This window comes from Parus major, chromosome 17 (genome assembly GCF_001522545.3).
Source record: "Parus major isolate Abel chromosome 17, Parus_major1.1, whole genome shotgun sequence".
Lineage (NCBI taxonomy): Eukaryota > Metazoa > Chordata > Aves > Passeriformes > Paridae > Parus > Parus major.
Window position 1 is genome coordinate 1,697,561 of NC_031785.1, and position 27,417 is coordinate 1,724,977.

At 49.0% G+C, this 27,417-nt stretch overlaps 2 protein-coding genes across 3 annotated transcripts; one reads left to right on the plus strand and one right to left on the minus strand.

Moving 5' to 3' along the window:
- Window positions 1-3,296: 3,296 nt before the first annotated feature.
- On the minus strand, window positions 3,297-17,094 carry MRRF (mitochondrial ribosome recycling factor). 2 transcript variants are annotated; one of them, XM_015645042.3, is made up of 7 exons: window positions 16,355-16,621; window positions 15,970-16,169; window positions 15,539-15,694; window positions 14,188-14,306; window positions 11,311-11,402; window positions 5,829-5,988; window positions 3,297-4,419 (listed from the first exon to the last, which is right to left on the minus strand). In XM_015645042.3, the coding sequence occupies exons 2-7, from the start codon at window positions 16,142-16,144 to the stop codon at window positions 4,342-4,344; spliced, it is 780 nt and encodes a 259-aa protein (XP_015500528.1). In that variant the 5' UTR covers window positions 16,145-16,169; window positions 16,355-16,621; the 3' UTR covers window positions 3,297-4,341. The 2 variants fall into 2 exon arrangements, with proteins under 2 accessions (XP_015500528.1, XP_015500527.1); XM_015645041.2 differs by lacking the exon at window positions 16,355-16,621 and adding an exon at window positions 17,010-17,094 and having other exon boundaries at window positions 3,923-4,419.
- On the plus strand, window positions 17,081-27,417 carry RBM18 (RNA binding motif protein 18). Its single transcript, XM_015645043.3, has 5 exons — window positions 17,081-17,278; window positions 22,899-23,025; window positions 23,568-23,654; window positions 25,391-25,476; window positions 26,792-27,417. The coding sequence occupies exons 1-5, from the start codon at window positions 17,166-17,168 to the stop codon at window positions 26,949-26,951; spliced, it is 573 nt and encodes a 190-aa protein (XP_015500529.1). The 5' UTR covers window positions 17,081-17,165; the 3' UTR covers window positions 26,952-27,417.

The following is a 27,417-nucleotide window of genomic DNA, read 5'->3' on the forward strand; positions in this document are numbered from 1 at the left end:
CTGAGGGGTGATGGCAGCCAGCACAGCGGTGAAACGGGCACAGGTGGCTCTGCTCACCCCGTGGCTCCTGGGGACAGGCGCACGTTCCACTTCTCCAGGCTCGGGCTGGCCTGGATGTCCTTAATTGCCCAAAGGTCGCTGTCCCCGAGCCCGGGGCCACGTGTCGGAGGGACTGTGGGCAGGAACCTGACATGGACACAAGTCATTCGGGATCAACGCTGCGGGTCAGGAAATTACAATGGACACGAACCTAAATACGCTGCACGTCCCCCCAGGTAATCAGGGGCCGGGCCAGATTCCAGCTGACAGCTTAAATGCCTTAATTCCTCAGCCGCTGTGGTTCGAGGGGGTCCCGTGTGCCGTGGGCTTCTCCCAAATGGTCTCTGTGCTGGAGATTTGTCTGTAATTGGAGGCGTGTTGCATTCCCCTGAAAGTAGCCAGGTCCCGCTGGAGGGGGGCTGCGGGAAGGCAGCAATTTCCCTTATGGAATTATTTACCTGATTAGAGAGTTTATTTTATCAAAATTGCTTCAGAATGGGGCTGCTCAGTGTGTCCAGCGCAGGGAGCTCCCCGGTGGTGCTGGCGGCCTGGAGACAGGTAATTTGTGTGGTTAATGGGACTAATCCACCAGGCAATTACACCAATAGATTTCACGGCTGCAAAGTGCTCTGTTCCCATTAATTAAAAATCTGTTAAGAAGATTAGCAGTAAAGGTATCAAAAGAAACCCACGAGTTTCTTTCCCCACAGGCCCCCGAAGGCGAGTGTGGGAGTGCTGGATTGCTCACATTAGCACAAAAATGATTCTTTTAAAGGTAAGGGCTTCACATCTAAAGTAACCGCTGACAGTTTACCCCGACTTCTCTACCAAGAGGTCCTTTATTTTTAATTACAGTTTTTTAAAATTAGCCCTGATTGTTCGTGTGGAGTGGTAGCTTAAATATATTTGGACCGGGAGGTTCCCCTGTGTGTGGTAGCACAGGGTGAGGAGGGCAGCCCCTGGCCCAGCCCTGCACCCTGTGCTGGTGCTCGGGACTGCCTGGGAGGGCTCCAAACTCAGCATCCCTGGGCTGGTCCTGCCGGGGCAGGAATGGGGATGGCACTGGTACCACCAAACCTGGCTCTGCAGCAGGCACTGGGCACCTCCCCAATGCGCTGGGGGCACAAGACTCCACCAGCAGCTTCCCTGTGCCAGGGACCCCCTGCACCCCACGGCCACCCCACGGCTCCACTCAGCCCCTCGCCTGGCCACTGCTGCCACTCCTGCTCTTTGTCCACAGCTAGACAGGAGCAAAACAAAAGCAAATTCCCCAGCAGCTGAAGGTGCCATTTTTACGGCTGGGCTGAACGAGGAAGTATTTTTCGATCTCTTAAAAATCCTGAATATTATCTGACAGTTTATCTTGTTTCTCGAATCGGTGTCTTTGCAGCAACGCCAGCTCATTTACATGTGTATTGCGCCTGCCTCCACGGGTGCTGAGGTCAATTGAAACTCAAGAAAAGAGGAGAAATTTATGCAAAACTGTTGATTGCATTTGTATGTAATGAAATCATCCAATATTCATCTGACTATAGACTCTAATCTGAAAGGAGAAGTGAAGGACATAAGAGTCACTGGAAAGCAATAATGAGCTTCTGTAGTGATTAAAAAAGCACTTGAGCTTTCTGAAAATCCAGCCAGAAATCGTGTCTAATCAACACGGAATATAGGAGGCAGAGATTACATTGATACATTTTGCAAAGCTCACTGTTGAAAATGTATGCGCGCTGTAAACTCTGACATGCCATCCAGGGTCTGTTGGATACAAATCCGGGCGGCACAATCAGCGCCCGGCTCGTCCCTGGCACAAAGCAATCTTGGTGTCTCTGCTCGATGACTCACAAGGAGCGCAATCACATCTATTTTGAAGAGCAATGTTGTTTTTTAACTATGTCGAGAGCTTCCAGCTTCCTTGGAGTTTTTCCTTCCCGTTGCCTCTGTTTGGCGTGTCCCTGTGGCCACGGGGCTCGCTCCAGGAGCCTGGTGCCTGCCCTGGTGCTGTCCAGCTGCTTGGAGCATTGGAACCTCCCGGTGGGGCTAAGAGTGGCTTTGGGCAGCCTGGGAAGGGCACAGCTCTGTCCTGAGCAGGGATGTGCACAGTGCATTCCTCGTGTTGGGAGTGTGACCCCTTGGGGACCTCCAGGCCACAGCAGTGCCCGCCAGGTGGAACCTGCCAGTCCCCCAGGCTGGCAGGAGCTGTTGGGAGAGGGGTCCCTGCGAGGGCAGCGGGGTGTGGACAGCCCAGGGCACAGCAGAGGGTCTGGCCACGGCCCTCCCTCACCCTCTGCCCTGCCAAGGCCGAGCCATTTGGGGCTGATGTGGCATCACTGACACTGAGCCACATTAAAGCAGCCCAGCCGCTTTCTGGCCCGCTCCCTTCCCCTCCTGGGTTATTTGGCACAGCTGGAGCTCCTTTCCCACCCGCCAACAGCATCAGCTGCAGCTTCTTATCAGCTCTGGGTGCAATCCAGGCTGGAACCAAGTGAGAGGCTCCCGCTGGTGCCAGTGGAGGAGTGTTTGGAGCAGGCAGACCTTGTGCTGCAGCTCCTGATGTGGAGCAGCAGGTGATTTGTGCTGCAAAGGGAAAGTGGGACCTCTCCAGGGCCGTTCTGTGAGCCAGCCGGTGGCGAGTGCCCATCCTTTCTTTTCCTGGGTGCTTCTGTGTGACTGGGAGCTGCTGGGGATCTGGTTTTTTTCTGTTTGTCCCCCAGGGAGCAGGATGGACTGTGGGGGCACAGCTCCCCAGGCTCACATCCATCTGCCCTGCTTTGGTGGCACCAGGGCTGAGAGCAGTTTCTGTGGGCCCTGGGGCTGCTCCAGGGGTGACAGGGGGATGCAGGCTCCTCAACCATCCAGCAGCTCTGTCCCCAGCCCAGCATTAGGGTCATTTTACCACAGGTTTTATTCCTCATGTAGTGGTAAATATTTGGAAAATTCCCATGTGTATGACCCCCTATAGCTCCACTGCCTGCCTCCACCAGCCCACTGCCTCCATCCCAAGGGCTTGGAGAATGGGAAGAGGCTGGAGAAGCCTCCATAGCAGCAGCAGCAGTTCTCCACCTGCCCTGGCTTTGTGGAGTTCCCAGCCCAGCAGCTGCTGCTCCTGGGCAGGTACCAGGGAAACTCTTCCAGCCCAGGCTGCTGTGGGGATGCTGAGGCTGCAACAATGGCAAAAAAAAAAAAAAAAAAAAAAAAAGCCCAGTTGATAAATGTCAAAAGAAATCCAGTAATCGGCTGAAAGCAATTTCCCGAGCTGTGGAACCGCCCTGGGCTCGCCATCTTCCTTTATTCATTTATCATGGTAAGGGCTTTGGCCAAAATACACAAAGCAGAGAAATTGTTGACATGTGGGGCCCTAGCAGAGCAAATCCTTCATCCTCCTCCCCCTCCCCGTGGCACACAAACTAACTTTTGGGGAGTTGTTTATTTAAGGAGTGCAGAGCACTTGGTGCTCTTTGAACCCAAATGCCTTGGGAGCAGGGCTGGGGGGCTGCCAGCACCTTCCTGCTCCTGCCACCGAGGCTGTCTGCTGTCCTGGGAAGTACCTGCTCACAGTGAGGAGCTGAGCTCTGTCATGTGCTCAGGACCTGCTCTGCTTGTACCTCCTCCAACCCTGAACCGTGGTGCCAGAGGCTCCAAGGCGTTTGTAAATGGCTGGGGAGGCAGATGCTGCTTTTGGGAAGTTCCTGTGTTGGTTTTAGGTCTTCTCATCCTGGCTAAAGCAGCTGTGCTGACAGCACTGCTTTCAGTTCTCTCCTCACAGAGCCCCTGCCCACCCTGTGCTGAGCTCCCTCGTCCCTGCCCACTCTGCTGGCAGTGACAGCCATGGCACGGGGCAAATGCTTGCTTTGGAACACGTGAAGCCGAGGGAACACCCAGGACCTGTCTGTCGTGAGGCTGCTCCTCCACACCTCATTCTGGCTTTATTTCAAGCAAAAATAAATGCTGAGGTTTGCAGCAGGACAGGCAGGTTCCTCTCGTGGGTGGTCTGATGGTGCAAAGATGGGGCACAAAGTGAGCAGGGCAGTTCTTCCTCTGTGCCTCCAGCAGTTTCCAGTTCTCCTTCCTGATATTTTATTTTTGATCTCAGTTCATCCAATTCTGTTCCCACCTGGATAAAGGACAGCAAGGAGAGCTCCCCCCTCCCTTCAGCACACCCCAGAGTAGGCAGCAGGAGCAGCCCAGGCACAGAGCTGATCCTGCCCATCCCTGAGGCTGCTGCCCCCGGGCAGGGCTGGGTGCTGGGGAATGTGGCAGCTCATTCCTGCTCCAGGGGGAGGAGTGTGGCCATTGGGATGGTGTTTATCCAAGCAGCTCCTTGGTCTTCGCTGCCAGCAGCTTGTCCATCTCCGTGGCAGCCTCATCTGCCATTTGCTGGATCTGTGGCAAGACAGTAGAAATGAGAGCTCTGTGTGAGGTGATGCCACAGTTCAAAGGGAAAGGAGTGATCAAATCACCCTTTGGAACAAAGCTTGTGGTGCCCATAAAACCCCAAGAGTACTGGGGCAGTAACTGGCTGCCACCAGCCCTCAGGTATCCATGCCAGTGTGGCACCTGGACTGTGAGAGCAGGGACTGGCCAAAGGCTCTAAAAAGAGATGCCCACAAAACTCCTGGCTGGGCTGCACAGGTCAGGTCAGGTTTAACAGAGAGACTCGGGGCAGAGCCAGAGACCTGCAGCTGCTGGCACCAGGGAAGAGAGGCTGTTACCTCTGGCAGCACTATCAGAACACACAGGTCCTGTGCACGTGCCAGGAATTCACACAGCACGTAACAATCTGTTTATCTCTTGTAAAAAGAAATAAAGTGGTGATTGCTCAAGCCCTGCCCAGGGATCAGCTCTCTTGGTAAGAAGAGATGGACACGGCCAGGGTGCAAAAGGGATGAAAACGTTCAGGCAGGTACAGACTGGAGCACTCTGGGTGTTGTGCACTGGTTTCACAGGATTAAGATCTGCAAGGTCTGACAGTGACCTTTGCTCATAACGAAAAATTTGGGTACAAGAAAAAAATCCCACTGGACATGTTACCTTTACCAATGCAGAAAAGCATCTGTGTGCTCTGGGAGAGCTGCTTCCCGCCAGGATTCGGTTACAATGGCATGGCCATTTTTCCTGCTTGCACAAACGCTCTGTATATCGATGTTTATTTTTGTGAGCACACAGAGAACTGTCCCAGAGCATTTGCAATGTATCTAACTTTAGCTGTTAATAAACAAACAGCTAAGAAGTAATGGCCTGCCTTCAGAGGCATCAATTCAGCAGAACACTTAGGCTTGTGCCTGAGTTTATGCCCAAGTAATTGACTTTAGTGACATCTGCTCTTAGGGAATTAGGCATGTGCTTAAGTATTTTCCTGAATTGGAGCCAAAAACTGTGAACAGAGATAATCTTGCAAGACTTTCATTAATGGCAACTGGAGCAATGCTCATTAACAAATCTGCAGTGACCAGGCACAGCATGAGTGGTGGTATAGCCATGCTTGTGGATTGTTTCACTCACTAAATTCTGTTGGCTTGTGCAACAATCCCTCATAGTATGAAAGCTTTTGGGGAATTCTCTTTCCCTGTGTCAGCTTACAGTTGTTCCTATTCTCAATCTGGCTTTGAGATTGAAGCCCCAAATTTCACAAAGAAAAAGCAGATACAAATGTCATTGCCAGCTCCAAAAATTCAGCCCAGGGCTGTCCATTGCCCTGCTGGGTTCTCAGTGCTGAGGATTTGTCAGCAAGGGCTGGGAGAAACCACTCAGCTGTGAGACACCATCATTTGGCAGAAGGAAAGAAAAATTACCTGCTTTTCTAGCAGCCAGATGGTATCCTCTGACACTTTGCTCTTGAACTTCTTTACCTGGGTGATGCTTTTGCTTCTCACCTTTCTCAGGGCCTCTTTGGACTTGTTGGTGGACTGCTTGGCCAGCTTGGCCAGGCTCTCCCTGTGCTCTCTCGTGACCCTAGGAGAGAGAGGAGAGGAAAAACACTGAAAGGAAAAGCAGTGTCATGTGTAGCACAGCCAGATTCCTTTTCTGTGAAGGACTCTGGGTAAATGAGTGATCCTCTCCAACTGGTGCTGTCCTGCCCAGGGACACACAAAAGCTGCTGGGTTTAGATGGAGCTGGCTCTGTGTGGAGAGACTGTGTCTCACGGCAGAGGGACTGAACAGCTCAGGGCATGTTTTTATTCTGCTCTGGCCCACCTGAGAAAATCTGCCAGCTCTGCACAGCATCCCAGGGAAGCAAGTCTTGAGCCTAGAATGGAAAATTTCCAGCACAGCCCTAAGCTGGAGATCTTGGACTGAATCTTGCCTTACAGTTGTTGCTGCAGTGCCTGAAAGTCATCTTGAAATGCTCAGACTTTCCTTACTTCCTACTGCCAAAGCATGTGTGGGAAAGAGGAAAAATCCAGCTCCAGACTTGAAAGATGGAACTGAAAAGTGTCATCCTAAAAAGCATCAAACTGCAAAGCCAGGAGGAAATGTCTGCTCCTGAAACTTGGATTTGCCTTCCTGAATGATGTACCTGGAAGCCAAGGAGCTTCTCTTTCACTCAATCTTATTCCAGCTCACCATGACCAGGATTTCCCATCAGGATGATATGAACACCTGGGTTGACAAGAGGATGCTGCTGGACATGGTAAGCCACAGGTAACTCAGCCCAGGAGAACTTCCAGTCAACCTTCCCCCTGATGTGGGGCCAGTTACTGCTGTGGTGTCACAAAAAAATGTTCAATTTTCAATCCCAAACTAAAAACTGCTGATGAGGGGGTCTGGCCATCAAAAAGACTCAGGAATGGCTGATGTGTCCCCTCAGCTCAGATAATGCTCCAGCACCTACAGCTGACCACTGTCAACTGCTAGTGCTTAACAATAATATTTTAATTATTTTCATAGCTCTTGGAGTTTCCAGACTGCCTGGAGAAGGAGAAACCCCAGCGCTCTCCCTGAGACTCACTAGCAGGAGAATGTGTGGGGGTGATACTGCAAAATAAACACTTCACAGGAGTATTTAGAAATTGGCTGCAGCAGCCTGGGTCACCAAAACCCTGGGGCCAGGACTCTTTCCACAGAGAGCTCAGGAAATGTGGGGTGAGAGCCCCTGGGTGTGGGGCTCGGGGGGCTTGGGGGGACGCTCAGCCCCTGCCCACAGCCAGGTCTCTGGCAGCCATCCCCATCTCACAGAGCCAGAGGGAAGAGGTTTCCCAGAACCAGTTAGGATTCACAGGAATTCGGGATTGCCAGGAAAGCTGGCAGAGCCAGAGCAGCCCAGGCACCCCGGCCTGTCCCCTTCCTGCCGAGGGGCTGCGGAGGGAGTTGGCCAGGGATGTCACAAGGAACCTCAGAGTACCCTGAGCTGGAAGAGTCCAACTCCTGGCCCTGCACAGGACAGCCTCAAAATCCCACCCAGCACCTGAGAGCACTGCCCAAAGGCTCCTGGAGCTCTGGCAGCCCTGGGGCTGTGCCCATTCCCTGGGGAGCCTGGGCAGTGCCCCACCACCCTCTGGGGGAAGAACCTTTCCCTGCCTAACTCACCACATGTGGCAGGAGGCTCTGGTCAGCACAGGCTCGAGCCTGGCCCAAATGCCTGTCCAGGAGGGAGCAGAGATCCTTGAGGTTCTCCTCATCCATGGGGATTATTAGTGCCTCTGGGGCTCCTCACATCCAGCCTGCCCAGGCACAGCCCCACAGCACATCTGGAACTCCCAAAGGCAGCTCCCAGGCACACACACCTCTCTGCCTGAGGCCACATTCTCAGGCAGCTTTTGGGGGGGAAGCGAGGAGTCAATCCTGGCTGCTCAGAAGGGAGCTGGGGATCTCTGCCATCTCCTGCTGGGTGGGAGGGAGCTGCTCAGCTGCAGACCTGAGCTCGGCGCTCCGAGCTGTGCCGAGGGTATCGCTCGCCTGCCCGGGGCTGCCGAGCCTTGAAGGAAATGTTTTTGTTTATGCAGCGCTGCCAGATTTCCTCTGCTTCTTGGCACTGGGTCACAGCTTTCATGCCTCCTTGTCTGTCTTTATTAACACCAATTTCTTTTTATCACCGCGCAGTGCCGGGGAGTTTCTCAGCGGGTTTTATGTTCCAGCCAGACCGTGTGTAAATTCTCAGCAATGCTACCAATAATGCCAGAAACAGACACTTTTCCAAGCAGATGCTGTTTCTGGTTAAGGAATCCATCAACACGAGCCAGGCCCGAGGTTTCTAAGGACAGTTGTTTTAATCCTGCCCCGAGATCTGGGACTTTTAAGCTGTTCTTAGGTATGTTTTCTTTTCTGTCTAGTAACCATCGTCCCAACCCCCTCTTAAAGCCAAAACAAAGTGTGAATGAACTTGGGGAAAGGGGGTCAGATGGGGAATGAGGACAATGCTCCCACAGAGCAGCAGGGTCAGTCCCTGCCAGTCCCCCAGGGACAGCCTTGTCCTGCCTGGACCAGGGCAAACCTGCTGAGTGACAAGTCAGGGGGCTCACATCTTTTTTTCTGAGGAACATCCTTTTTTCTGCCTCCCCCAGCCCCAGGGTTTGAGCACTGCAGCCCTCAGTGTCCCACCCCTGCGTGTGGCCGAGAGGGGACCCGGCTCAGCTCAAGACATTTCTCTGGGATTTCTGTACCTCCAACACCAGGAATTTCCTCTGAAGGAGAGGGATCAGTTAGAGGAAAGCAGGCTAAACGAAACACTCTGCATTCATAATTGCAGATAAACACAGGGTGCAGCATTTATTGCTCAATAAAACACAGCGAGAGGCTCCTGATGATGAGCAGGAGCAGCTCAGAACAGCTTTGGGGTGTTTTCAAGTGACGTTTTTTGGTCCTTTCTCCCCATAGTAGGTATCTTTGCTTACTACTTAAAGGGTAGAGGGGAAAAAAAAGGCTCACAATGAGTCATTAAACTTTCAAATGAGTCATCTGGCTTTCAGTAAAGCATGTGTAAAAATATTACTGATTTACAAACAATATCCAGTGTAACACAATAGGTCCAAAAAAGATGAATCTAAAAATGAGGCAATACCATAAAAGTCACAAGGTCAGGTCAAATTCGGCCAAGAGATCAACCAATACAAATGTTCCCATGGATGGTTTTTTTCTTTTTTTTTTTTCTTTTAATTTTTATTTTTAAACCTTCAGAGGCTACTTTTTATACAAATAAATATTGCCTATGCAGTGCTAGCCACACAAACAGGAGAATGCCTTGGGGAGCAGAGGGATCCTGGCAGGCAGCAGAAGTAAACACCAATGACACGAGTGTATTTTTTCTGTTAAAACTGCACTGCAAAAACTAAACTGATAGAATAAATACTGAAAAGCAAACTCCATTTCTAAATGCTCTGTTGAAACACTGGAGTACAGCTGGACCTGCACAAGGCAAAATATGACACGTGTGTCCAGTGGCCACAGTGAAGAGTGGTTATAATAACAGGTAAGGACAATTTGGATTTGGTTCTATTTTTACTGGGCTTCCCTTAATGAAAGAACCAAAGTCTGCAGAACCAATATTAATATTGTCTCTTAATTTCTTCTGATTTGTTGCTTATTTTGCACACCTGATGTAATTCTGCAATTTCACTGCATCTCTCTATATTTCATGAACTGCTGGAAATAACACAAAACTTTTTAAAAAATTTTAACAGTAAATGAGGGATATGACAATTTCTACCCTGCCTTTTTCATTGTGGGGTTTTAAAAGGCTGGAACTGTTTTTCTTTTTGGTAAGTGGCTGAAACACCCACAGCCCCAGACATGGAGCTAGAGAGCAAAAGGGACTGGAGGTGCCAGACCCACAGGGCACAGCTCCCGAGCCCAAATCCTTAACTCAGGACTTCCCAAGCAGCCAGGAAGGGACCAAGAGCTGCAACCCTGACACAGGAGAGGAACACAGGAGCACAGGAGGCAGAGCTTCCCTGGGAAGAGAAGCCTTGTTTTCACTCTGCAGCACCACCAAAGATAGTGACAGACCGTACACATTTGTTTAAAAACACAGTATTTTGTTAAAGCTTGGGATTCGCAGTTTTGGAGTTTCCTCCCCTGCAATTCGTATTCAAGGATGACCCAAGTGCCCATTAACAATCAAACCACTGTGCAGCAACCCGGGAGCCTCAGCAATTATGAAGATAATGGTGCCCTCCTCCTCCTCTGCCTCCTCTCCTGAGGAATGGGGGAAGGGCAGGGAGCACAGGGAAGGAAAATCAGCAAATAGAATGATAATGTCATTCCCTCTCACCGACAGCAACGGAAAGCTGCAATTAGACTTCTCTGATCAAAATGCTGGGTAAAATTCCACAGAATTTTTAAAGGAGATTTACAGCACAAGAAATACCTGGTTCATCTCTACCAAGGAGTCACCTGCCTGTGCAAGGCAGTGCATGTGCCAAGGGTTTGTACATGCCCTGCGTGGGAGCTGTTTGTCTCTACCAAGGTGTGAAACTGTGCCCAGCCACACCTGCCTGGGGTATTCAGATGCTCCATAAGGTCTGAGCACCCACAGGAGCTCAGGAATTTTCCTTGTGCCACACAGCCCTGTGACAGGTTGTGTGTGTGTCAGCGGGTGGAGCTGATGGGAGGTCTCTGACTCCATCTGAATGGACCAGTCCCCAATCCCAGGCAGAGCCAGGATCGCTTCTCCTGATCCAAACTGAAGCATGGATGCACCTCCTGCCTTGTCCAGGGTCTGGGAGATACTTGTGTTGGCTGAGGGAAGTGATACTCAGCCCTTGCCCAGGGTAACCTGCTTTTCCAGCCCTATGCCTGATTTTCCATACAGCCACCAGTTACACACTGTGTATTACACCAAAGAGTGAGCAGATTTTTCTGTCAAAGCTATGAATTTCCTTCCTCTCACAGTTCCTTTTAGTGCTCTCTGCAGCAAGGTGCTACTCTCACCTAAAACTACTGGCTCAACAGTGCTGTTCTGTGCTGGTGTAATGGCAGGAATTTAGAGCAGGGCAGAAAATATCAGCCCCTGAATTAAAGCAATACAAAAATACAAAAGCCTTTGGCTCTCTCTTTCAAAGTGCTGTAGCCAGCTAGGACCAAGTTTCCTTTGCAGAAAGAAGATGGAAAATAAGACAAATCATCAGAATGTGGTGACTTAGAGCTCAGACCCTCCGAAGAGGTTCCAAAAGATGCTTCTAAGAGCTCAGATTTTTTCCCAAACCCAAACTACAGCTCTTTGCAAAGCAGCTGCATGGGGCAACAAACAAGCAATCATGCATGTTTACCCTCTGAAGGGCACTCACTGCAATGCTCTGTGTTATCCTGCTCGATGATGAGCTCAGGCATTGATACTCACTTGGGAACTGGCACCCGAATCACCGTCCCATCCACCTCTGGGTTCAGGTTCATGCCACTCTCCCTTATGGCCTTTGCAGCTGCAGCTGTGCTCTGTAAAACACATCAAAAGGTAAAGGGAATTAGGAAATAATCATTCCCATATGCCAGAACTCTGTCAATAGCTGGCAATCCATCTCCATGGAACATGGAAACATTTACTTCTGTTACCAGTAAGATCAGGAAGTTACATTGGTGCAGAGAGCTTTGATCAAACCGAATGGGAAACTACGGCCGCTCGAATTGGGGTAGGGGGGCACGAGGGAGGAGAGGGGAAGGGAAGCAACAACAAAAGAAAACTGTTTTGCTTCTTTGAAACTATTTGAATGGTTTGAGGCAACGCAGAGTGAAACCGCAATAAATTCCCAAGGCAGGGCCTGACTGTGGCAAAGGAGATGAAAGATTCTGAGCATTTAAAAATTCCAGTTGAATGTTTCCCCCTAGAAATCACCCAGTGCCAGTTCTGAAACCTTAATGAACTTAACCACTTCAGCACTACAACCTGACCACAGGACAGCAGGGCAGTAGCAGATGGCTGAGAACCAGTGCTCGTGCCCAGCTCTGTTTATTTGACAGCTTATTAGTGAGGATTAACTTCTCAAAACTCCCCCACCGCTGGCTGACACTCTGCTCTGCTTGGAAGGTGGGGTGGCAGGTTTACTTGGTGACTGCAAGGTGATTAAAAGGCTTCACCCCCCATCACAAAGTGTAAGTGCACCTTTACAGAGTGTCAGGCTTTGGGGTCAGAGCAGAGTTTGGCCAAGAACACCCACAGGGCTCTGCCAGGTCACTTCATTCTTGACTCTGACAAGCCCCAGGAGTCTCTTTTCCTGTGGCACTCTATTTCCTACAAGGCACGATGCTATTTCTGATACTCTTTGCCATCATTAACTTTAGCTCCAGGCTGCTGCAGTATTTATGTAGCTCAGACTGTATTTATAAAGCTCAGCTTTTGCCAACTGAGGCACAACCTAAAGCTCTGCAGATTTGTTCAGGTCCCTCGTGTGACATCACAGAATTAAATGAATGCTCTGCTCATATTCTGCAGGAGACAACTGCTGTCCCCTGAAACTACAAGGGCAGAGAAAATGCAACCAAAATGATCTCAGCACATTAGGAATGTCAATGTGTTATTCCACAGACAGTGCCTGTTCTGCAGGAAATAAATGCTCAATAAAAACTGTGCTGTTTAACATAGATATTGGAGGAGATAGAAGTAGAGGAGAATAATGAGAGAAGGGAAAATATTGCAATATTTCCCCCATCCTCCTGTAGCCTGTGAAAAAATAACTATCTTTAAAAAAACAACATTGTTTGGTTTTGTAACTCTTGGGAAAACAGACTCTGGCTCTGCAAGTTCTTTTCTATGATTATTTTATTTGTCAGACTCTTTAGCCAATTCTATTTGCTTCTCTATGTCATGATCCACTGACTGCATGCTGTAAATAATGACATCAAGTGATCATGTCTCTAGTGGTTTTAGTTCCATCTATCACAGAACAGGTATGGGTATAAAGCAACTGTAGTGAGAGAAATGGTTCAAGTGGTCCTTTAGCATAGGAAACAAAAGTAGGCAATGCTAAGTGGAGGATATTTAATTTCTCACATGCCCATTTCTCAGCCTGAGCTCCTGCCTGGGCATGGGACAAGCCATGGAGGGACTTCCCTGTCCCTCTCAGCGCTGACACTCTGTGGGACCTCGCTGATGAGGGGCCTCTGTTCTTCAGAGCCTTTATACACACAGTCTACACTCTAAGAAACACTTAGGCATCAAGTGCCTTACACTGACCTCCTCTGAGACTTTGCTGACTTAATTAATTGGGGAAAGCCTTTGCAAAATAAATAGAGATAAGCCCTGGCAAAGCTCCAGCCCTGGAGTGGGATGAATTGTTGACCTTGCGCTCACTCCTGCTCCCCTGTGCCCAGCTCTGTCAGAGGAACCTGCTGCAGGGCACCACGAGGGCTTGATCCTGAGCTGGGATTTGGATTTGCTGCCTCATTCAGGGGCAGGTCTAAGGCTCCTGCAGAAAATTAAAATAACTTGTCTCTCACAGAAGATAAATCAGAGCCCCTAATTCGGGTTCTGACCTGAAAGTGCTGCCAAGGGAGGAGCTGGCCAAGCTCAGCAGTGCCCAAGTCAAGCTCTGTGACAGCACTTAGCACAAGCAGCTCAGTCCCACCAGGGAAGCTGTTCAGAAGGTCACAGGCTCCATCAGCAGCGTCTCTCATGAACTCTCAGGGGTATCCCCAGCCCAGGTAATACATAAGCATGTTTCAGAGGTGTCTGATGAAGTCCCCAGCACAAATTCCAACTACATGTCTGGTTCTGTGCATGGACACATCTTGACAAGGAACTGAAATGAATACAACAGGGCTGACACGACACTGCAGCCATGTGTGCACTTCAGGGGAGTGTGTGTGCTCAGGCTTCTCATAAATGCATGGGAAATGGGGAGGGCTGAAAGGACACAGTGAATCCAGGCACCTGGTCCACGATGCTCCCTGTTGTTCTGCAGATCCAGATGAGGGGGAAGCGCTCACAAAGCAAAGCCCTGTAACTGTGGCACTCCTTGGATACAACCCTGAGCAACCACAGCACTCAGTAACTCTCCTGTGACCCGGTGCTGCTGCAGGTGAGCTGCTCTGGGGGCCACGTGGGGCTGGGGAGTTGCTGTCAGCAGCAAAATGCCCCTTCTGCTCTGTGTCAGCACAAAGTGACACAGCCCAGCCCCAGCCCGCAGCCCTGCCACGTTTGACTGATTCTGTCTAAATGCTCCTTTGCTCTGCATCAACCTGTTTGTTCCCATGGCAAATAGCTCCCCTCCCAATGTGTCCTCACCTCTGGAAAACTGGTCATGTTCACTATCATGAGCTGCGGTGACTTCTGTGAGATCTGCCCCAGCTGGTTCAGCGGAAACTTCCCATCCTTTGTCATCACAGTTATGTGATCCAGGGCCCCTCAAAGAACCAAACACAGAGAGCTTCAGGGTGATAAAACACTGTGCAGTGATGCTGAAGAAAAATGTGTCCACACTGTCCCACTTCCCCCCTGCCATGCAAAATACAGAGGTCACAAAGGAAAAAACGGTGTTTATTCAGACTTCAGGTGCTGTTTGTGTTCAAGCATCCCCTGTGTATTCACAAGTTAAAGATTTCAAAGCTGTTCTAAAGCACAAAAACATGAAAACAAAACTCTTTGTTTGTTTTTGCAACTAGAATTGGAAAACCAAGCAGGATTGTTAAGAATTAAAGGGAAATGGTTATTTTTTAATTCTTACAACTTAAAGAAAATCAAAATGGTGCTATAAAGATCAAGACAAATATTGTCTTTAACTTAGCAGTGCTGTAAACCCCTCTTTCTTTTTTTTCCAGGTCCCCAGAGGGGTGTTGTACACTGCCTAATTTAAAGTATTCAGTTTCTCCCTGAGCTACTCTTAATCTGCTCTCTATTTTCTGCTGCAAAATGTTAACAGGCCAAAAGGCACATGGGACAGGAGGTACTTTATCAGTGCAATTAAAAAAAATACCTATGGTTAAAATAAATAGTTAAGAGACTGAGCTATGCTTTCCAGCTCCATTAAAGACAGAAGTGCCCCTGCCAGAGCTGGGGTGGTGAATGATTCAAATTTGGTCATTGTTTAATGTTAAATTTTATCCCTGAAACTTGATACACTTACAAATGCGTGTGTTCAGAGTGTTATAGTAACTGTAGCTCAGTCAAATATATTCACATTTCTTCCTAAAATACAAAATCCATAAAATGATGGAGGTTTGTACAGGTTACTACCCAAAAAGAAGCACAGCAGAAAAAAGTTTGTGTATGCCAGACACCAGCCCAATGGCAATTTCCAAAAGGCTAATTTAATGGCAATTGGATTTTTCCTGCCCTACTGCACCATTAGCTGACAACCTGCTTCTCCATCACATCTGCAAACAGTTCAGTTAGATGCTTTTGACATCTCCCACTTAAAAAAGCTATTTCCAGGAAGCTATTAACAAAAATGGATCCTTCCTGGTCAAGCTCAGGGTGAAGAAAGCCTCTAGCTGGGATGTCAGGGCTGCAGGAATTGGATGCCCAGCAGGTAACTCCAGGAGAAGAAAATTGATTTTGAAAAAATTTGAATTGTCCATTACTAGGATTTGTATCCTTATTTACAGGCTACAGAGCACCACACAAGGAAGTTACCAACCTGGTGAGGTTCTAACATTGAGATTTCTGTTGAAATCTTCTTTCAGAGCTTCTATGACTGCCTGCATATCTTCATTAGTTTGCTCCAAATTGATAATATCCTCAACTAGGGCAGCACTGATATTGACTTTGGCTTGACTCTGCCCTTTACCTTTAGCTGCAGATTACAAAAAAAAAAAAATAAAAAATTGTTTCTATATCTGACAAGCTAGTTAGAAAGTAGAAAGAAGATACTAAAGTCTGATTTAGAATCAGTCAGATTTAGAGGTCAGATTTAGAATCAAGTCTAAGATAAACTGAAAAAAGCCAAAGTAACTGTATTTTTTTAATGAGTAAAGAGCTCACCACTTGAGCACATCAGCCAAAATAAATAAATACATAAAAGTACTGAGAGAGATGTTGCAAAACCGTGAAAAAAGCTGCCATTTTTACCTTTTTTGGTAGCTAGCTGTCTGCTCAGCAGCATCTGCTGGGCACACTGCCTGCAGCCCTCCAGGAGCAGGGCTGGGCAGGCTCTGGGAGCCTGGGGCAGCCCCCTGCCCATGGCAAAGGAGGATCGCTGCAGCAGGGACGGGAGAGGACGGAGGCACCTCAGCGCCAGAGCCATTGCTCACAGCCCCTCTCTGATGCACCTGGGGAAGAGAAAGGCAGCTTGGCGTGCTAAAGCAAACAGCTCGGGCCTTCGGGGCGCCGCGGGGGCAGGCGGCAGCTCAGGGATGTGGGCAGCAGGTCTGGGGTTCTGCGGTGACCACCGGGAGCGAGAAGGGCACGGTGGCCGCCAGCCCGTGCCCGCGGTATCAGCGCGGCCTTTGCGCACCTGCCCAGATGTGCCCGGCACAAACAGGAGCCGGTACCGGCTGTGCGCACATCAGCCGGGCTCAGACTTTAATGTCTGTCTCACGAGCTGTAACACCCCCACATTCACGGGGTTTATTCCAGACTGGGCCCTTCGAGGCTCCGGGGAGTTTCAGCAGCTGCGGATCTGCTGCGCTCAGAGCTGCGGCAACACAGACGGGTCTCGGTACCCGCGGAGCCGGCGGCGGAGCCCCCGGGGGAACCGTCCCTCCCTGCGCCGGGGGCACCCGGCCCCCTGCCCCTGCCCCTGCTCCCTGTCCCTGGTCCCGGTCCCCTGCCCCTGGTTCCCGTCCCTGCCCCCGGTCCCGGTCCTTGCCCCCGGTCCCGGTCCCGCCGGTGTCCCCGGCCCCGCGCATGCGCGCCCCGGTCCCGCGGCCCCGCCCCGCCCCTCACACCCAGACCCCGCCCTCACGTAGCCCCGCCCCTGGAGCCGCCCACACCGCTCCCGCTTCTCAGGACGCCCCGGCCTGCTCATCCCGGTGCTCCGTGCAAAGCCGGGCCGAGGAGCGGGGATCGGGAACCGGCGATCGGGAATCGGTGGCACGGATCGGGGCCCGGGGGCGGTGAAGGGGAGGGGAAGGAAGGCGGGGGAGGGCGGGCGCCAGCGCCTCGCTCACCGTCGCTCTGCCCTGCGCGTCCCAGATGACGTCATCGGTCGGGCCGCAGCGTGACGTCACAAAGCGGCGCCGAGGGCGGGGCGAGGCCTGCGCGGGGACGGAGCGGCCGCGGCCCCCGGGGACGGAGCGAGCGGCCCGGGCCGCCCCCGCACAGCCATGGAGCCGGGCCGCCAGGCGCTGCCGCTGGAGAACGCCTCCATCCTCTCCGAGGGCGCGCTGCAGGACGGGCACCGCCTCTGGATCGGCAACCTGGATCCCAAGATCACCGAGTGAGTGACCGCGCGGCACCGGCGGCATCCGCGGCCTGCGGAACCCCCCCCGGGTTCCGCCCCCGCAGCGGCACCGCCCCGGACGGGGCCATGTTCCCGCATCGGCACCGAACCCGCCCGGGCGGTGCCGCATCGCCCCTCCCCGGGCCTGGCAGCCCCCGGGGCCCAGCGTTAGCCCGAGCACTGCTCGGCCTCCGGTGCCGGCAGCTCTCCGGGTGTTGGGGGTGCCCGTGCCCGGCAGGCGGCACCGGCTGGTGCGGCACTCCCAGCTCCTGTCCCTGCCCCGCAGCGAGCGGTGCCAGTCGCTCGCTCGAGCAGCTGTGCGCTCCGAGGAGCAGCCCATGCCTGCTGCAGACAGGGCTGGAGCGGGGGGTGTCTCTGTGGGGGGGTTCTGCACCAACCTGCTCAGAGACGGGTCCTGAACCCCCACAAACAGCACCCCCTGAAGCAGCGCTCGGGCTGGGAGCCCAGCGGCTGAAAACATCCCCGTCCTCTAAACTAGAGAAATGTAGAATATCAGGCTGGAGACTTTCAGGGTACAAACAATGGTAAAGCAAGGCACAGCCCTGAAATTTGTACCCAGAGTGGTTGGGGTCTGTGGAGAGATGAGGGTGGGCAGGGGAGACCTGACAGGCAGGCATCTGTATCAAACAACAGCCTTGTTTTGGTATTTTGCTGGGTGTGAGTTAAGCAGAGGAGAGTGACTGCAGCAGTGGGTGGTGAGGAGGTGGAAGTGGTGGGACTGGCTGCTGTGGTGGGTAAATGCATGAATCAAACATGTGTGTGAGCATTTTATGTTTTCTCCAGGCTATGGATAATTATCTCCTGAGCAAGCATAACATTTGAACAGCTAAATTGTTAAGGGAATATGATGTGCTGTCCAATATTTGGATAGGGTGCTGTGAAATCACTAGGTTGTATAAAAAGGAAAGCGAACCAAAACAATTTGGGCTTTACACACTCATAACAAACAAGCATTTTTGATTAACTATTGTGTATGCCTGTCGTGGAATACTTTTTCTTCCTGGTTCTTTTTGTGTGTGTGCAGGTGCTGGGGTTTTATTCTAAGTGTGGTTCATCTGAGCAGAGCGGCTCCCTAATAGCCTCTAAATGGAATCATTAATGCATTGTGATTTCAGCCATTCAGCTTGGGGAGGTTTCTGCATTAATTACCACTTCCATCCCACAGCTCTGTTGCTGTGGTTTGTCCACATTCACTGACCACGTGAAATTAGATATAGGAATTTTTGAGTGTTGTTTGCTGAGTCCTCAGGGATGCAGGAGCTGTGTTAGTGTGAGGGCAGGAGTGGAGGGTGTGAGTGCATTGGATCCTTCACTTCACAGGGTGATCCTCAGTGCTCGGTGTAAGTTGTTCCTTTTAATCTTGGCCAAATAAGTAATAGGTTTATATGGCAAAATTAACTCTTTTCATCACTTGGATGAAGTGAGTTTGGTGGTTTCTCCAAGGTTCTCAAACCTAGAGTGCTTCTATGCTCCTAATTGTTTAAAGTTTGCCCAGTGATGAGTGACAGTGTTTGCTGCTTATTTCAGACTTTATAATTATGTGTCTTTTTGTTTTTGCTTTGAAATGGCTCTTCTCTCCTGCAAATGATGTTGCATCTCCATTTCTTTGTGAACAAAAGAAGAGGAAGCTCCTTTTAGCACATTGTCAATATAGAGAAAGTGTGTGGTCAGTGAGTTTCTATAAATCATCTTGACCCTTATTCTCTCATGCTAAGGGCTTACATCTCTAGTTCTTGTTGTTCCTCTGAATTATTCCTGTTGAGGTTACTACTCACATGACCAAATCAAACCCCTGAAAACTTAAATATTTCTGCATTTGCTGCTTTTATCTGGTTTTTAAAGAGGTGCCTTTGTTACTTCTCTGTTGGATTTGTTTAAGACAGAGTAAGGTTGATTGAGTTGTTGGCAGAGTTAATAAGTGGTTGTGACACTCTCGAGCAGAAATGAGATCAGAAAGTCTCAATCCAATCAATCCAAGACTTCCATTTAAAGAACAAGCTAGAGCTGCAGTCGAGTGCTGGAGAGTTAATAGGTAATGTACACATTGGAGCACAAGCTGCAGGAACAGGCATTTATAAATGTAGGGCTGCCCACAAATGACAGCTTTTGGGAGGCTGTTGCACACACTGAGTGACTGTGGCTCGACTGGGGGTGCTGACATGCCCTGTGCACTGGGTTATGGTGGCTCTTCAGCTGGGCATTCCTCCTTGCTGGTGCTATTTGTGGGCGACTTCTTTTATGCAGCATCCTTGAAGCATTGTCTGCTGTGGAAGCAGGTGGTGCTGGGAGTCTCCCGAGTGTGTTCTCAGCAGCTGGAAGGAGGACAGCTGGCACCAGGGGACCTCACAGCTGCTTGTGACAGGATGGTGTCTCCAGGCACTCTGGAAGCTCTGAGATCCCTGCCATGGGGTCTGCATGAGGACGGCAGCAGGTGGTTCCTCGTGGTTTGGTGTCACCACCATCATTTGTGTCCCAGCTGCACAGCAGGGCAGGGGATGTGCTGTGTGACCCCATCACCCCTCAGTGCTCCCACCCCATGGGGCAAAACCACGTTGTTCAGTTACATCTCCGTGTGGCAGGTGGGGTAGAATTGCCTCCTCTGCCCATTCCTGTTCGTAAAACCTTTGGAGGCTTTTCACTGTTTTGGACAGGCAGAGATTTCATTTTCAGCTCTCTGGCTCACACGATCTGGTTTCCCGTAGCGTTTCAATGCCCATTCATTTTCCACAGGGATGAAGTAGCGGGTGTTCAACTTCCTCAGCTGTTGTGCTGCTTGTCGAGGATCCCATCTCGATGAGTCTCACCTAGAAAACAATGTGTGCACAAGTTGTTGTTACAGACCCCCGTTGGCTCCCAGTGGGGCAGAATTCCTCGCAATAATAGATTTTGCATGTGGCCCGGTCCCCGCGCGGGATCCTTGGGACAGCATTGTTCAGAGGAAGCCTTGCCTGCGTCTGAATAGCGCTCGGGGTGCCAGGAGGAAGAGAGGAGGAAAAGGAAATGGGGGAGCTGCAGGTTTGTCTCACATTCACATCAGATGACAGGAAGTGGAGATGGAGGTTGGCCGCGGATCTGCGGTGGGGCCACGGCGGTGCCAACAACTTCCAAGCTCTGGATGACCCTTGTTGTTGCCATAGTAAAGCTTTTTACATCTTCTCACCTTTTGGGTTTTTTTAATAAGGCTTCAGGTTTTCCATTACAGTCTTCTTCTTTGGTACCTCTTGGCCTGAGGAACCACTTGTCAAGTTACTGTTAATATTTTATTATTTATTTATAATAGTTAATATTTTACTATTTATTTATGCCCACAATATTTTAACAATACCAATCCATAATCACAGCTTAAAGCATTAATTATACAGGATTTCTGAGCTGTTCCACAGAGAGGAGTTTACAATTTTACAGTTGTAAAATTGCAAGCACTGTTGGAAAAAGGATTCTGAACAAAATAGATGGCATAAGTTGCTTCTAGGCTGTTGATGAAAATTGTTTTAAAGGAGGAACTATCACCTCGCTGCTAAGTATTAATAATAATTAATTTAATTAATTAAAAGTCAATTAAAATAATTAAATAATAATAAGATTATTTGAATGCAGATGCTCTCAAAAAAACCCCCAACAAACCACCCCCAAAGAGTTCCTTTTGGCAAGGCAGCTGCAGGGATTTTTAGGGCAGAACTCGGTGAGAATCGTCCTTGCCCTTCCCCTGCCTCTGTAGTGGCCAGAAGGGGAACAGCATCCTGGTGGTGAGGACTTCATTTCCACACTGCTGAAATTCCCAGGGCTTTTTGTAGCAGTGTGTTTACAGAAACAAACCTGAGGTGCGTTTACATATTTTGAAGGCTGTGGAAGTGCAACATGTGGAGTTTTTTATACATCATGTCTCCAAAGTCAGTGTTTTCACTTGTACATCTGTGTCTGCTTGTTGGAAGTGTGAGGTGGTGAAATTTGGCTACTGTGTAATCAGCTCCTTTTCTTCACCCTGCTCTCTTTAGTTCCCCTTGCTTTCAGAGCAGAGTTTGAGAGCTCGTAGGCTTCTTGGAAGACCATGCACTTCATCTGTATTCCAAAGGATGTAGGAAGCCTTCCATAATCAATGACAATGTGTGTGTTCCCCTGGGGGTAACTTGGCCCTTCTGCACTGCTCGTCTGTGCACACGCTGCACCTTCACCTCTTTAAAAGTGCACATCCTGAATGTCCACGGTGACCCATCCTGTGGGATGACTCACATTCCTGGAACTTTCTTGCCTGGCTTCTGAAGCTTAACAAAGGGCTAAGGCCCTTTTCAGACATCCTATCAGGCTTTATTAGGAAAAATGCTGTCTGCCCTTCCCATCTGGACAGTCCCTGTAGTTGCCTGGTGCACTTGGCTGGCTGGGGCCATTACTGACTGTTCATGTCTGGACATGGGAGTTTCACCCAGTGCCTGGTGTTATCCTGGCAGGCTCTCTGAGCCTTAAACACTGAAAATTTGGGTTACACTGCATAGCAACAAACACTGTACAGCTGCTCAGGAGATGAGTCCTGACTAAGACACCCTTATTAAACACTTAAATAATTCTTAAATGTCAGGGATGGGGTCAGGCAGTGAAGGAGCAGGGAGTGTCACTTTTCTCCTAGGTCAGCCAGTGTTGTTAAACACTTCAATCCCAGAGAACCAAAAAAAGCTGCAAAGAACTTTCAGGATTAGATGTGGCCTGTACAGCATATGTGTTCCTTGTTTTAAGTTGCTCAATGTACCAGATACTAAGCAGACAGATTTACTCTGGCTTTCCCCAGTTTTATTGGAAACAGCACACTCCCCACTGGATGGCAGGAGGATAATTGGCTAAAAAAGTGTCTGACTTCCATGAACATGTCACTGAAAAGCTGTCTAAGCCAGAAGCACTGGCAGATTTAGGCTGGATGATGCTGAGGGCTGCCTGGTGCCTTTTTTGTTGAGGTCTGCTGACAATTTCTGGTTTCAGGTTGTTCTATTTATTCTTCTGTCTTCCTGCATCCCCACCTTTTCCAGGCAAGTGTCTGTGTGCCCTGGGGTGTCCTTGCCAGAGCACTGTCACTGGTTGGCACAGGGAAGGGGAGGGCTTGTTCTGGGAGCAGGAGGAGCAGGATCCTGAGGGGTGCAGGGTGCTGTGGGCTCAGAGTGCTTGTGCTGGGAGAGGAGTGCAGAGAATGGAGCTCCAGGTGGTCACATCAAGGTTAGAGAGGGGAAGACAGGAGGCTTATGCCTGAAAGTAGGAGTGATTTAGTGAGGCAGGAGGCAAAACCCTCCCAAACCCCTTGGGAGCCATTGCATAATTGTCCAAAAGGCAGCTATTAATAGATCTCTGTGCCCTTCAGCTGGCAGTGCTGGGAGTGGAGGGAGCTTTGTGCCTTGGGGGTTTGGAAAGTCACTGGTAACGCTGCTCAGAGCTGTGGATGCTGAAGGGGTGCTGCACAGGGCACCCATCCCTGCAGGGATTTGGGAATCTGTGTGTGACACAGCTGAATGTGTTGTTACACTGAGTGTGAGCTCTGTGAGTGTCAGGGGTTCCTCTCTATCTCCTCACTGTCAGTGGGATAAAACATGTCATAAATGTTTTCTCTTCTCTTCAGATACCACCTCCTCAAACTCCTTCAGAAGTTTGGCAAAGTGAAGCAATTTGACTTTCTATTCCACAAGTCTGGTGCTCTGGAAGGGCAGCCCAGGGGCTACTGTTTTGTCAACTTTGAAACCAAACAGGTAAGTTGCATTTTATCTGAAGTTCTGATATAAATGATTGACTTTTTTCCCATTTTTTAAATGCTAATTCAAAACTACAAGGTTAAAGGATAAATTCAGTACTTGATCTACACAAACTCACAGATTCTAACAGCTCTGCTTTGTCACAGTCACTTTGTGACTGCTCCTGGAAGTAGCAATAGTGATTTCCTTTATCCTCTGCTGTCTTTTCCTGAATCCTGCTTTTTAATGCTAACTAGAAAGGGACAGTTCTTTGGTCCATTTTTTGCTGCTGGTGATAAGGACATCAGAAGAGCCCTAACACTGTGCATTAGCTCTAGAAAATTATTCATAGCAAGGTGGAACAAGAAAGGCAGATAAAGTCTGGTTACTGGGAGTCTTTTGGGGATATCCCTGGATTGGGATACGGTGGGATAAACTCACTGTGCTGTCAGTGAGCTGTACTTACAGTAAGCTAAATAACAAAGAAAAAAGAGCTCTTTCCATGTGAGCAGGTTTTGACTAAAGGCTTGGTTTGTTTATGGAACTGTCTTCCTGTGCAGGAAGCAGAGAAGGCGATCCAGTGTCTCAATGGGAAGCTGGCCCTGTCCAAGAAATTGGTGGTGCGGTGGGCACACGCACAAGTCAAGGTAAGCTGGCTGCTGGAAAGAGGAATTGCTTTTAGTTTGCAAAATTGAAAAACTTGAATAATAAAAGCCTTCTTATCAAGGCAGTCTTGGCCTGGCAAAATAATTACAGTCTGTTCTGGGAAATAACTTGGAGAGTTGATGTTTACAGCTTCTCATGTCTACCCAAACTGGGCTGGATTAGCTGTGAGTGAGGACAGGCCCTTTAACCTGGGGTTTTTTGGGAGGGGGTTTCTGCTCAGAGCAGTGTGAACAGATTACTTCTATAAATGCCCATGTTTTAACTTTTCCCAAACTTAGTGAGTAATTGGCTGGAAGTTTGAATCCTTCCCTTTGTGGTTTTTTTGCATAGGAGAGGTATGGAAATTCCCAATTACCGGTTACTGTGTTACTTTGTTCCACTTCTGAAAGCACTTATGTGGCAGCAGCTCTAATTAGTTTTGACTTTAAAGTAACATACTCTGCATCTAAGCTAAATATCCTTTTATTCCTTGCTCTGTCACATAAACAATCAAGTTTTTAAGATTGACTTAGGCAGTACCTTCTGGAACATCCTTATTTTAATTTTTAAAAATTCTTGCCTTGTTTTTCCTGCAGTTATTTACTATCTCGTATTTGATAAAGCAATTTATTTTGAATAAATTTCTTTGCAGAAAACAGATTTTGGGGGAGGCACAGAGGAAATGCTTGTTGCTGTTTTCTTTTGAGTAGTTTTCTTTTACATGATTATCCTCCCAGCAGCTTTCTGCTTTGTCTTATCCAGTATTTTAGTGCATCTGTTTGGGATGCTTAAAAAACCAAACCAGGTATCTCCATTAAAGGAGACCACATTGGTTTAGTTACAGATTTCTTGTCAGCACATCCAAGCTTGTGCAAATCCAGTTTCCATTTTCTGTGGAGCTACTGGAGTGCCATGTGCTTCTTGGATGCCTGAGGAGTGATCAGGCCACAAAAAGAGTCTGAGCTGGAGCAGTGTCTGCTCAGCTGCTCAGGGGTCTGCGGAGGAACACGCAGAAATGATCACCTCTCATGGCATTTTCCAATTCCTGAATGGAAAGACTTAACAGCACAAAACTTTGGCTTATTGTAACAAGAGTTTGTTTTAGACAAGAGCAGCATGTTGGTAAGCAGCTCTGAGATGAGTGGCCAAGGCTCACCAGACGCTGTTGGGTTGAGCAGCTCTGCAGAAAAACAAACCTGACTCCGTGCCAAGCGAAATAAGGAAGCAGAACACTGCAAATAGTTCAGGAGGCCCGTTGCCCACAGAGATGACAGACTCACAAAGCTGCCTTCTACAGAAAGGAGGTGGTTCCTAACTGATCTTTTTTTCTTTTTTTTTCCCATCTTTTCACCCAGGACTTCCCAGTTCTGTGCAGTCATGTGCTTGGGTTACTTTCTGGCTTTGCACATAAGGAGCATAGCAAACAGTTCAGTAGTTACCTTCAGATTTACCATCTGTGCTTCCTGCCTTATGTAGAGGGGAACAAGAAGTGACAGGAGAAGGTTTAAGGATCCACAGTACAATGCACATAACTGTTCAGTATCCAGCCTGCATTCCATGTTGGTGCTAACCAAATATTGTGGTTGGGATTTGTTTCAGTGTTTGACCACCAAAATCTTCCCTACCAAAAGCTCCACAAGACCTGAGGCAATGTTAATCCAGCTTTAAAGTCCATCTGTGGGAAATGTTTCTTTGTCCCTAATTACAGCTGACTCAGTCCTTGGTCTCTTGCTTGCAGAGATATGATCACAATAAGAATGAGAAGATCCTTCCAATCAGTCTGGAGCCATCTTCCAGCACGGAGCCACCCCAGTCCAACCTAAGGTAGGAGATGGGTGAGAGGTAACCCAGCTGTGGGACTGGCAGGGAACCAATTTTTTCCATTTCAGTAAGATTTAGAGTTGTTGGCATTGTTTCTGTTAAAAATCTAGAATGGCAAAAAAGCTGTTTTTGAAGGGGCAGTGCCTGTGGAGTCACTCACTTGATGTGGGACACTTCAGACTGGAAGTTTATTTTCTAACATACAAAGCCAATGGGTAGTAGGAAGGGAGTGAGGTGAGATGGGGACTTGGGAATTACGTAGCAGTGCAGCTCCTTTGGCCAGAATCTCTGCACTTCATGTGAATTGGGTTTTTACTGGACTGATTTGGTTCAGCAAAATGCTCATGAGCAAGAAGTTCTACAGCAGTGATAGAAGATTATAATGAAGTCACAGGTAGTACTTCACATAAAACTATTTTTTTTTGCCAGTGTTTTTTTGCCTGTAGCTCTTGTCTGTGGGATGTGGTTAAATTCTCCAACCACTGCATTTACCCAAAGCACATAGCTGCTTTGCTAATTCACAGTTTATTTGAAAGGGTGTGTGGTTTTCCTCTGTGTTCTGTCAGTGGAACCCTGTGAGGAACCAGGACCAGATTAATGTATTTGCCCAGAGATAAAATGAGCTTGGAATTCAGAAGTAACAGGCTAGGAAGTAAAGAGCAGAGGGGATTGAGCCATGCAGATTGTTAACAATCTAGTTCTAGTAAGGATGGATGGTGCAAGAAGCCACAATGGGGAAGGGAACATTCCTCCCCGTCCATACCCAATGGAGGATAGGGAATAACAAAAGTCTTTGGAATTTGGGGTGTAACCTAGGATAGCTTCTCCCTTTGGGATAAACCCTGCTAATGCTGAAATAATGTTTCTTCCTGACCTAATTAGAGTCTGGGGTTTTCCCATCCCGAGCAAGCTGTAGCTGGGAGGAAGTCTGGCTTTCATTTCTCTGCTGTTCCCAGTAGCCTGCTCCAGGCTGTGCTCTGCTGCACATGCTCAGACCTCCTGAAATTACATCATTTCACGTGAAGTGGGCAGCCTTGTCGTGTTCTTGTCTCACTCTGCGTTCTCAAGAAGGCACTGAATAGGTGCAGGGGCCGTTATTTTGGGGTGCTGAAGGAGGAACAAAGCCGTGCAGAGGTTGAAATGCAGCAGTGTGGGCTCTGGGCAGTGCATTCCTGCCTCGCTGTGGATGCAGCACTGGGGCTGCCTGGCCCCTCCTTGTGCAGGGAGGATTCGCATGTCAGCAGAATCTCTGGATTTCTGTAGTTTGGTTTCATGCTAAGATCAAGCTCAATTTCCCTTCTGCTTTTCCTCTTTCCAGTGTCAGTGCAAAAATCAAGGCCATTGAAGCCAAGCTGAAAATGATGGCAGAAAATCCAGACGCGGAATATCCTGCGGCACCTGTTTATTCTTACTTCAAACCACCGGATAAGAAAAGGACTACTCCATACTCCAGAGCTGCCTGGAAATCCAGAAGATGATGCTTATGAATGGATGATGGTAGCAAGAAGCACTGCTTTGTATACCTGGAGTCCTCCAATGCTTTTGTACTTTTGTAGAGTGGGAAGGACGGTGCCACCTGAGCGGGGCACGGCCAGCACAGCCCTCTGTCACACCCGAGGGTCTGCACGCTCCTGCCTGTGCAGCTCACAGCTGAAGGCTGTTGAGAGAAATAGGTTCCCTTCAAAGCCTCTGATGAACACACAGGCAAACCTCTTGTTAGTGTGCATTCATTAGCCAGATTAGAAACAGTAACCAGCGTTCGGAGTAAAGCACATCCAAAAATACTCCATTTAACTGATTACTTTTTAAAGTATTTTTGAACAAAATGTATTCCAATTCATGTTTTAATGGAAAGGGAAGCACTTGGTTTTGATTAACATGCTGTAGTTATAATGGAAAAAACTTTTTCATCTCAATAAAACTCATTTTAAATAGATCTTGCAA